This window comes from Mirounga angustirostris, unplaced genomic scaffold (assembly GCF_029215605.1).
Source record: "Mirounga angustirostris isolate CCGP_5_RB_7025 unplaced genomic scaffold, mMirAng1.0.hap1 SCAF_14, whole genome shotgun sequence".
Classification (NCBI taxonomy): domain Eukaryota; kingdom Metazoa; phylum Chordata; class Mammalia; order Carnivora; family Phocidae; genus Mirounga; species Mirounga angustirostris.
This window is the reverse complement of record NW_026991722.1, coordinates 79,938,805-79,950,368: the sequence shown is the minus strand read 5'-3', so window position 1 is coordinate 79,950,368 and position 11,564 is coordinate 79,938,805. Positions and strand designations below refer to the sequence as shown.

Genomic DNA, 11,564 nt, shown 5'->3' with positions numbered 1-11,564 from the left:
TCAACCAGCAACCCATATTCCAAGGATTGATAGTGTGTGAGTAAAAAAACCTCAGGGTGGGACAAACTCTGAAATGCAGCTGATGCTCTAGAGCTCAGAGGGGCCACGCGGAGCCAGGACTTCTCTGAAAGTCATCCTCTCGTTTGGTTTCTTCTCCCTCCCTTACTGGTTTCTCCTGGGAGGACTTCCTTAAAAAAGCATGTGCAACTCAATGGATCTGCTTGGCGGGAAAACCAATAGCAGACAACCACCCACTGCATGAAGTGCTTCTCGGCTTTTCTCCCCCAACAGTCCCACCCAGCTTCAAGAGGCGAACAGACTCGAGACCACGAACCCAAGTTTCATCGACAGATGATATTTATTGGCAGAAGGGAATTTAAGGGAACGTTAAAAACGCCAAAGGCAGCTCTGTTCAGCCCAGAGTAAAATTACTAAGAGATTCCAGGACTCACTTTACATGTCCTCTTTCCAACCCAAAGTCTTAGGCGCTTGGTGCCTCCAAGTGTCTCTCACATTCTCCTCTTATGAAGGTAATGAGCCTGTTCCATCCAGGTCCAAAGCTTGCCTTTTTATTCTCACATTTATTATGCCCAAGATCTACACTAAGAGGGCCATTTCTAAGAGTTTCAGGAACTTGAGACAGTGAATCATAAAATAAGAGCAGGATACTCCAACACAATATGCGATCAATCCTGCTTATAACAAAGGAGTTGCAGAGCCAGGATGGGCAATGGAGAATGTTCTTCTTTCCCAGTGACAACCCTTGGCTGCTTTTACCCTGTGGTGGGGAACCTATGCAGCCTAATGTTTGGGAGACTCTTCACTGGCCGCTGTTCCTCCTTAGGGCAGAAGTTCCTCCCATCCAAAAGAAAACCTCCAGACAGAACTTTCCCCCAGAGGGTAGGGAATGAATAAGTAAAATCCTAAACGAAATCATCCCACCTGCCCCCAAGTATCCCCCACGTGTGGCACTGTTTATAACGTCAGAGGCATGGCTCGTTATCTGAAGATCGTTAGAGATGTGTGGGTTTCTTTTCTCTTTTTTTGGTGGCATGAGTAAAATTGGCAAAACCACGGGTGCCTTCCCCACTACTCTACATTGTTAGTGTCCCTGGCTCCAGCAGATAATACACAAGGTTTCATCATCCTGGAGATGGCTGTGGGGAGGTGAAGTGACTTCCCAAAGTCATGCAGAGTTTGGAATCAGAATTCCGCTCTGTCACAAGCTAGCACATTAATAAATCTTCTCCAGCTCCGATTTCTTGTGTCTCTTTGATGGCATCTGCAGGCAGGGTGATCTTTCTGATAAAAACCAGCCACAGAAGCTCCTGTTGCTTCCCTTTGGTTCTTCCTCAAGGCAGGGGGACCAGAACAGCCGCATCCACCCGGCCCCCTTTCCCTCCGCTTCCCCTTCCGACTTGATTATCCAGGCAAGTGGGATTGTAACATCGCTGTAGCCATTGCCATAGTAACAGAGCTTGAAAGATGTCATGCTGCCCTGGAAGGGATGTCTTGCTGGGTACCAGGAAAGAGCCAGGGATGTCGGGCACAGGAAAAGGTCCCGGCTTGATAGCACATGGGGGCAAACGTCCTGAAACTGCTAGGGATGGGGTGGGCTTGTTATTACTGGCGGAGAGCAGGTGGCAGCCAGTCTCCCACCATTTCTGCTGGGGCTTTGTTGTTAATCTGCTCACGAGCCACAAGATTGATGTCTCTGTAATGCCACTGGCACCAGCCCATTGTGTTGAGGTTGACGGTGAGTGAGCAGAGTGGGGAGAGGGTTAGGGGCAGGCAAGATTCCAGAAGCTTCTAAGTGATCACCTGTCCCATCTTCTCCCACATTCAAAGCAGGGAGGGTCTCACAGGTGGAGAAGCTGTTCTGTTACAGAGATCAGCAGCTCTGCTATAGAGATGACAGACACCCTGAATGCTACTGTATCCTACGCCACCACCCTGGCTTGTGAAAAAACCCATAACGTGGATCGTTCATTTTGCTCTCAGGGCCACCAGGGGAGAAGGCGATGGCCACAGGCACTGTAGACAAGCTGAGCCCCAAGTGAGGGACAGGACAAGAGCAGAAGGAGGAGGAGAGAAACGAAGACAGGTGTGGTGACCCAGTGATATTGGCATCGGGACCAAAGCTGGCCATTCCTGATACCCAAATGCGATTGAGCATCCCAGCCAGAGCCCAGCAAAACTGTAATTTTAAAGACCAACTCTTTTCATGAATCCAGCCACAGCTAGATTTCCAGAGCCAGTGCTCACCGTTGGCATCCTCAGTGGGGCCCAAACCAAATGTGCTATGCACCTGGGCCACGGATGGACATTAGAATCACCTCTCGTGCGTCTAAAAAGCCATGTCTGCTGGGCCCCATGTCCGCAGTGTCTGAGCAGTGGGTGAGCATGGTGGTTGAGAGGGTGCGCTCTGAAGCCAGACAGAGGGTCCACCCCTGCTAGCTGGGTGACCCTGGGGAAGTTACCACATGGAGCTCCATGCCTCAGTTTCCTCCTCTGTAAAACAGAGGAAACAACAGGACCTCCACCCCAGGGCTGTTGAGAGGATTACAAGAGGTCATCCAAGCAGGATGCTTAGCTGGCATGACGTGCTTGGCACACTCAATTATTGCAAGGACAAGGTGGGGCCCGGCACTTGTTTTTGGGGAATGCTCCACAGTGATTCTAATCTGCAGACCTGCGCCGCCTGGGGAGAGGCAGTGATCTCCAGGCCCTTTCCTGGGCGCAGCATCAGGTCACCACGAGTTAAAGTAACCTGTCTATCACCAGTCCCTTCCCTTGGAGGGGGCAGGAGACCCACATGGGAAGAGGCCAGATCTGAGTCAGGAGGCTTGTAGGGGAAGAACGGCCGCACCAAGGATGCACGCACTGTGCCACAGAATGGAAGAGGAAGGTGAAGGTCGGGAGGACAGGGGCCTGGCTTTAGGGAAGGAGGTGGAGAAAGGCAGGAGGCACGATCGTAAATGCTTGAGGCCGGTGTTCCAGGAAGTCCGCAGAGCCGGACCCAATCACGCGGGCCATCCCTTGGCTCCCAGAGTGTGCCTGGGAGCTGGGATTCCTCGTCCCTCAGCCCTAATACACCTGGAAGTGGGCCGAAGTGGCCCCGTCCTTCCAGCAGCGCAGGGTATCCACGGCAACCGAGCGGCAGAGCGGGCAGGTGCGCTCCCGGTCCAGCCAGAGGCAGAGGCACTCTTCACAGAACACGTGCTGTGGGGACAGCAAGCAGGACGACTGGGGACACTGCAGCGAGTGTCCCCTATGTGCCAGCCACAGTCCCAGGAGCTGGGGACACAGCAGTGGACAAAACAGACAGCCCCTGCCCTCGTGGTGCTTGCACTCTACTTGGGGAGATGACTGGTCCCTTGAATCTCCAAAATGTAGAGTACATCAATGATAAGTGCTGAGAAGAAAAGCCAGGGGGAAGGGGCTAGGGAGTGCTTGGGAGGGCTGCTGTGTTCAGCATGGGGGGCCAGAAGGACTTTCACTGAATACTGACATTTGGGTGAAGACTGAGCCCTGAGGATCTCTGGGAAAGAGTGCTACAGGCAGAAGGAATGGCTTGTGCAAAGGTCCTGGGGCAGGAGTATGTCTGCTGTGCAGCTGAGCCTGGGGCTGAAGGGTGGGAGGTGGGGGATGAGGTCAGAGAAGCTATGGAGGGATAGAGATTGCATAGGGCTCTGTGGGCATCATGAGGCCTTTGGCTTTTATTCAGAAAGAAATAGGGAGCCATGGTAGGGCTTTGAGCAGAGGAGTGACCTGAACAGGATTTGCATTTTGAAAAGATGACTTTAGTTGATGGGTTGAGAACAGAGCTCAGGGGTTAAGAGAAAGGCAGGGAGACTGGAAATATCAATGAGTTCTACCACTTTCTGGCCATATCACTTGGACAAGTGACTCAACCTCCCAATGCCTCAGTTTTCTCATCTGTAAAATGGGAGAAGGTCAGGAGGAAGTGGAGGGAACCCCCCTTTTTCTAAGCAAGCTCAATGCCCAACGTGGGGCTTAAACTCAGGACCTCAAGATCAAGAGTCGCATGCTCTACTGACTGAGTCAGCAGGGGCCCCCAAAATGCTGCTAAGAGTACTCCACTCATAAGAAGATTGCTTCACATTAAAAGTGCTTCGACATAACAGTCGAAGGCAGTGTACGATTCTCAGCTGGAGCCTGGATGGGGGGAAAACCCTAACTATGCAGGATATTTTGAAGACAGGTGGAGAAATCTGGATATATACCATATATTAGATAATATTTTACATCAATTTTAAATTTCCTGGGTGTGATGGTGGAATTGCAGTATGGGAGAGAATGTCCTTATTCTTCAAAGGTGAACACTGTAATATTTTCGGATGAAGAATCAAAATGTCACCAACTTATTCTGAACCGGCAAGGGGGAAAAACAGTTACATCAAGAAAAAGCAAATGGAAAATGTTAATGATTAGTGAATCTAGATGACAGATAAAAGGGTGTTCATTCTACTGTCCTTTTGCTCTGTAGCTTGAAATTTTTCAAAATAACACTGATAATTTAAAATGATAATATGAAAATCCCAATACAATGTTTCTTAAAAAGTTTAAAAAAATTAAAAAGGCACTTAGAACAACGCCTGGTCAATAGTAAGTGTGTTATCAATGTTGGCTGTTATACAGTAGGAGTTATTATTACATTTTATCTATTTATTGTTTATTATCTTTCCCTCCGTGCCAGGCTGTAAGCTTCTTGTAAACCCACTCCTAGCACGGTGTGCAGTAGGTGCCTAACTGTAAACAGTGTTCTAAAGGAGAACTCCATGATGCTCTATGCAACAGGGGACCAGTCTGATGCAGGGGGTAGTCCAGGAAGGCTTCCTGGAGGGGGGCACACTTGTGTTAAGGCCTGAAGGATGTTTAGCAGTTGAATGGGTGAAGAGAGGGGGTAGGGATAGAGCATTCCAGGCAGATGGGAGCAGCTGTGCCAGGCTCCTGAGGTGGGACAGCATTGAGGCACTCAAGGATGGCCAATGTGGCTACAGCAGGAGAGCGTAGGGAGTGGGCGGCAGGAGGTGAGCAGGCCACACAGAACCTCGAAGGCTGTGCCTAGACTCTCACCGGGGTCTGGAGGGTAGGACCCAGGGGTCAGCAGGCCCAGCAGCTTCTCTGGACTCCCACCCAGGGCACTCAAGGCCCTCCATGATGGTGTCCTCCCCTCTTCCTCCTCATCACCCGCCCCAACCCCGCCTGGGGTAGCCAATGTCACTGACACACAGGATGACCTGCAGTGCAAAGCTTAGTCATACTGCTAAGCCTCAGGGCAAGCTGTAATGTCTGTCTGGGGTGCCCTGATGCCCTTCCTCCATCCTTACCAGCTGGTGGGTGCCTACTTCTTGCAGAAGACTTAGCCCAAGCCATGACACCTCCCCTTCTCCGTGACGTCCCCCGTCCTCCATGCCTCACTGTCTCCTGCAAATCTAAGTGCTGGCTGTGCCTTCCCCTTCCAGGTTCCTCCTGGGGAGCGTGTCTCTCGCAGCATCACATGCACGCCTCTGGAATGATCCGTAAACTCATCTGTCTTGTTCACTGCATTAAGGGCTTCAGGAGGGCAGGGACCACACTCCCAACATGGTTCTGAGCACGTGGCAGATGCTCAGGAAATGTCTGCTCAACGAATGAATGAGACTTAACTTTGTTCCCTGGGAAAAGGAGGTACTTACGTAGAAGAAAGCAACACAAGCCCTGATCACGGGAAGCTCAATACTTGAGTCAGGTGAACGGGAAATGAGCCAGCTTTTCATTCCTTCCTTCAAAAAAACATTCCCTGAGGCTCTCACACGTCTCATTCAGTGGTTCTCAAATGTTTTGGTCCCAAGACCCCTTTACAGTCTTAAAAAATCACTGATGATCTCAAAGAGCTTTTGTATATGTGGGTCAAATCTGGCTATATTTACCGCATTAGAAATTGAAACCAAGACTACACAAGCACATGAAAATGAAGCCAGGGGGTACCTGGGCCACACTTTGAGAACCACTCTTCTAACTGCTCATTTACCATTTGCCCTGCCATTTGGGTAGTAAACTTCGTGAGGGCAGCGACTGCGGTCGTGTTCCCTTAGCCCAGCCCTGAGCCTGCACAGAGTAGGGACTCTGTAGATGTAGCTGACAAAGGAATGCCTTCCTGGGTAGGTCAGGTGGGAGATTCTGGAGATACCAGCATGGTTAAGACCTGCTTCTCCCTTCTGGCAAGAAGGGGCCCTTTCTGGGCTGGGAAGTGTAGGATCGGGTGGGTTTATGGTCAGTGGGGAAGAACACACACAGCTGCTAAGTAGTGAGGCTGGAATCCAACTTCAGGGATGCATTAGGCTGACTTCGATTATGACTCTCAGTGATCTCCTCCTCCTGGGATTCACACCCTGTGTGGCCCGTCCCCTCCCCTTGAGTGCAGCTGTACTTAGTGACTTGCTTCAAGCCAACAGAATACAGTAAAGAGGATGGGACGTCACTTCTGAGATTAGGTTACAACAGACGGGGCCTTCCCTCTTGCTCGCAGTCTTTCTTGGGCTTCTCACATGTTCGTTCTGATGAAGTCAGTGTGAGAAGGAAGCCGGGGTAGCTTTTGGCCACACCAGCCAGCGAGGAACGGAGGCCCTTGGTCCTACAGCCCACAAGGAACTGAATCCTGCCACCCACACATGACTGAGCTTGGAGGTAGACCCTTCCCCACGGTACACTGACTGGTGTCCTGACTGCAGCCTGGGAGAGACTCTGAAGCAGGGGACCCAGCTGTGTTGGGTTGCTGGATTGCTGACTCATGCAAACTATAAGATGATAAATGCTAGTTGCTTTCAGCCGCAGATGTTGGGGTCATTTGTTAGGCAGCAATGGGTAACTGATACAAGAGGTGTCTGCCTTCATAGTGAATACTCTTGCCCACCACATTCTATTTATACTGGTCACACATGGAGATGTTTACAGCACTCAATTGTAAAAATGACATTACTGAAAGTGTGGCTACTATCAGATAAGGGACACACACACACACACACACACACAGCCCTAACCACAGATCCTCTTCAATCACATAAACCCAGCCAGCTTTGTCTAGATTTAGAATTAAACACTTACACTGAGTATTGGCATAACACGCTATGCTTTTCAAAACCCACACACAGAATACATGTCATCTCACTCGACTGTACTGAAGAGCCTGCAAGCTGCGCAGGGCATGCATTTTCATTCCTGGGTGACAGAGGACATGGAGGGTCAGTGCCGCAAAGGAACGTGTTGCTAGGGGTTGCAAAGTTAGTGCTGGGACGCTGTGGGTGCTTGGAAAGCACCTGATGTGTAAATGCATGGATGGAGGAGTCAGCACACAGGCTGAGCTGCGCAGGGCACAGCACGCTCCTAGGAATTTCCAGGAAAAGGGCTCTAATATTTTTTTTTAATTTTTTAAAAAAGATTTTTATTTATTTATTGAGAGAGAGAGAATGATAGAGAGAGAGCATGAGAGGGAGGAGGGTCAGAGGGAGAAGCAGACTCCCTGCTGAGCAGGGAGCCCGATGCGGGACTCGATCCCAGGACTCCAGGATCATGACCTGAGCTGAAGGCAGTCGCTTAACCAACTGAGCCACCCAGGCGCCCCTGGGCTCTAATATTTTAATGCAGCCTTGAGGACATCTCAGAGCAAGAGGCCACATCTGGGGGAAAGGTCCTGGCCTCTGGAATCCAGGGCTCTGGGTTGGAATCTGGTTTTGCTGCTGAGGAGCAGGGGGGCCTCAGGCAAGTCTGTCCTTTCTCCTTGCTGAGCCCACCTCTGTCTCTGTAATAGAGGGTCACTGTTTCCCCCACAAGGTGAGGGGAAGGATGGAAACAGCACGAAATCAATAGGAGTCATCATTCTCTTGCCCTCTTTCCATTATCAATACTCAAACAAAACAAAACAAACTCACAGTGACCAAGGGCTAATTGCACTCTGACTTTTCTCTTTGGAAAGAAATCTTTTAAATAAGCCAAGTTTCTGACTCTGTGTTCAAAGTGCCCTTTCCTTGATGCCCCATCACCTGGCAGGAGGCATGCCAGAGATACTTGGGGAATGACTAGCTGGGCAAGTGCATCTCTCTGAGTGAAGAGCTCTAAACTCTGGGAATGCCCAGGGTCTGCCTGACCAGCTTCCATTGACAATCTGTTTCCCAGGCTCTGATGGGGGGGCAGGGAGGGAGGTGGGTCTTGTGTGTGTGACACACTGTGCTTAATTTGATGTCCCTTTGAAGGAGAGATAGGACGTTCCTTTAGCCTGGTGGGCTCTTCATCTATCCACTCATTCATCTGTCCTGTTCATCTATCCAACCATCCATCCATCTACCCATTCATTCATCTACCCATCCATTCCCCCATCTACCCACCTATTTACCCACCCAGGTGTCCAACAATTTTTCCATTCACTCAGTCACCCACACACTATACCTCTATCCATGCACCTTGGTACTCATCTATCCACCCGTTTGCCTGGCTACCATCCATCTCCATCCCAACCATCCATCCATCCATCCGATATTTACTGAGTCAGTACGATTCTCCTGCTAACAAGACAGACACGGTCACCACTCTCAAGTTTGCCAATGCTTTGGCAAAGAGGAGACATACCTTACACAACCAGTTGCCCAATTAACTAGCTGACAACTGGGATAACTGCTATGAAGGAAAAACACAAGGATCTCTGAGGCCATACCGCTGGGAGCACCGGCCAGTCCCAGGAAGCAGAGTCAGGGAAGACTCTGAGGAAGAAACACTTGGCTCATTCATTCATTCAAAGTGCTCAGGAATGAACGAGGCCCTGTTGCCTCTGGAAGTTGTTTCTGTCAGTCCAGACCCAGCTCCCGGCAGCAGAGCGATCCTGGCTTGGCCAGGACTGTGGGCTCTGACCACCGCCACGTGTGGCCGGTGCTCCTAGATCTGGGACAACTCTCCCAGGAATTCGAATCCAGCTTTGGGAAGACATCATGGCACCAGGAGAGGAATGGGAGAGAAGCAGACAAACGAAGGCTGGGAGAGATTGCCAGAAAGGAAAAAGCAAGACTTTCACCTTGACATCATGTTCAAGTAATTGCTGCCATGGAGAAGGCTATACAGATGGCTCTGAACCATATGAAAAGATGCTCAAGTGCGCTCGTAATTAGGGAAATGCAAGTTCAAACTACACCGAGATCGCGTTTGTCACCTGTCAGGTTGGCCAGGCTCAGAAAAGGTTGGAAGGCACAGTGTGTTGGTAAGTGAGGGGAGCAAGAGGTCATGTTGCGCTCCGCACTGGGAGCGTAAACGGATACACTCTTTATGAAGGGCAATTTAGCAATATCTGTCAAAACCGGATACCCTCTGACCTCGTAATTCCACCACTAGGAATTTATCCTACCAAGAGCTTGCACATGTGTGAAATGGAATGCGTGCCAATAAGAGCCGATATGGACTGAACCCTGACCACGTGCCAGGTGTAGCTTTAAATGCTTCACTGGCATCAACTCATTCAGTCGACTCAATGGGCCCAGGTAGGTGCTATAGATCTCCCCATTTCTGACCTCTCAGGACAGCCGCCATTGTAATTACAGAAGATTATAAACTACTAAATGCCCATCCATAGGGGAATGATAAAACCAACGGCGGCCCATCCACAAAGGGGGATGATATGCAAAGAAGGAGCAATCTCTTAAGACAGAGCTTCTAGTCAAAGAGGAAAGATGCAGAACACAGCTTGGGGAGAATATGCTACAACAGAGGTCTTTCTGAAAAATGACATGTGTACGTGTGTGTGTGTGTGTGTGTACATATAGTGTTTTAATTCTATAAAGCATCTCTCTGAAGATATAAAGGAAACTAGGGAGCTGGGGGGAGGGTAGGAGGCTGGTCATTGTTTTCCTTTTCGTATCTTTAAAACAATAAACTTTTAATTTTGGAATAATTTTAGACTTATATAAAGGTTGCAAACATAGCGCAGAGAATCCTCATTTAGGCCCCTCACTAAGTTTCAATTCCCCAATATCATCAGCTTGCTTTACTCGCCTTACTTTTACATCAAAGCCAAAACCCCATTGATTCATGACTAACCACTGAACTCCAAACTCTATCTGGATTACCTCAAACCAGTTTTCCTACTCATGTCCTTTCTCTGTTCCAGGCTCCAACCCAGGTCCAACGCTGCACAAACCCTCCATGACTCCCAACTCACGAGATCCTCAGTTCGAATTTCAAGTCATGCAAGCATATTTTCAATTTAAAAATAAATAAAATGCAAAAAAAAGAAACTTCCTAGCATTCCCCCAAATAGCAAAAAAAAAAAGAAAGAAAGAAAGAAAGAAAGAAAGAAAGAAAGAAAGAAAGAAAGAAAGAAAGAAAGAAAGAAAGAAAGAAAGAAAGAAATTTTGCTGATGCCAAAAAAGGACCTCACTCACCTCCTGCCCTCTGAGGCCCGGGAGCAGGGGGTGGTGGTTGCCGAACAGGGGGGCATCCGTGCTCCCATTCTTACCAGGGTTCAGGCTGTGCCTCCTGCAAAAAGCCTTCCCAGCCTGGAACTCATCGCTCTCTGTCCGGGTCCCCCGGGATCCTGCATGAATCTCTCTTACACAGCACTTATGACTGCCTGCCTTGTTTCATAGTTATTTATGTATGTGTCTATCTCCCCAAGGAGACCGTGAGCTGCCCGAGCAGGGAATAGGGTCTGTGTGCCCTCTGCCTCCCCTCCCCGGTATCTGATAGGATGCTTTGCCTCATTTACATCTGCTGAACTGACATCTTAGCCCCTGATGTCAGGAGGAGGAGGAGTACATTTAGGGAGCTAAAAGAGAGTAACCAGTACTTACTGCTATGGGTTGGTGGCCCACAATTAATAACGAAAACAAATGGTAATAGTAATTACAGTGATGATAAGAACTTTAACAAGAGCCATTTTTATGGGTGACTAATTCGAATTTAGCTCTTTCATCGATGATCTCATTTAATCATAATCATAGCTCTGTGAGGTAGGTATTATGATGCCCATTTTATACACGAGAAAAACCAAGGCTCAGGGAGAGGGAGTGATCCACCCTTGCAGGGTCCAGAGTGCTGTTGGGATTCCCACGCAGACTATTCTGACTATACCATACTGAATTTTTCATTTTTGACGCTTGACTGATAAGTCCAGGGCTCAGAGAGGTGAAGGAACCTGCCCAGGACCACCCACCTAGGAAGAGGCAGAGCTGAGATCTGAACCCCAGGTCTGATCTGACTCCAGTCTTGACGATGCTTTTCCCAAAGACCCACCCCAGAGCCCTGAGGTTTGGTCAGGGGAGAGGCACATGGGACTTCTGCTCGGGACACGGCCCCAGAGGTCCCCCAGCCTCCATCCCCTGATGGCTCTGCCCAGCCCTGCTCACCTGGCACATGAGGATCAGAGGCTCCCGGAACTCAGCCTGGCAGATGGCACAGATATCACCAGCTTCCGTGCATTGTTGCCCAGTGGCCCGGACGCCGTAATTCTGTTTGAGGGAGGGGAGAGAGATAAGGCCAGCTGTGGACCCTCACTGGAGCGATGCCCTCAGGAGTGCTGT

At 49.6% G+C, this 11,564-nt stretch overlaps 1 protein-coding gene across 2 annotated transcripts in view; it reads right to left on the bottom strand.

Annotated features, from left to right (window-relative positions):
* Positions 1-366: 366 nt before the first annotated feature.
* Positions 367-11,564, bottom strand: part of RNFT2 (ring finger protein, transmembrane 2) — a 69,651-nt gene continuing 58,453 nt past the window's right edge. For both annotated transcript variants that reach the window (XM_064578439.1, XM_045886471.2), the window contains 2 exons: positions 11,391-11,492; positions 367-3,222 (listed from right to left, as the gene is read on the bottom strand). In XM_064578439.1, coding sequence (XP_064434509.1) covers positions 3,088-3,222; positions 11,391-11,492 — 237 coding nt within the window. In that variant the 3' untranslated portion in view covers positions 367-3,087. The remainder of the gene's footprint in view (positions 3,223-11,390; positions 11,493-11,564) is intronic.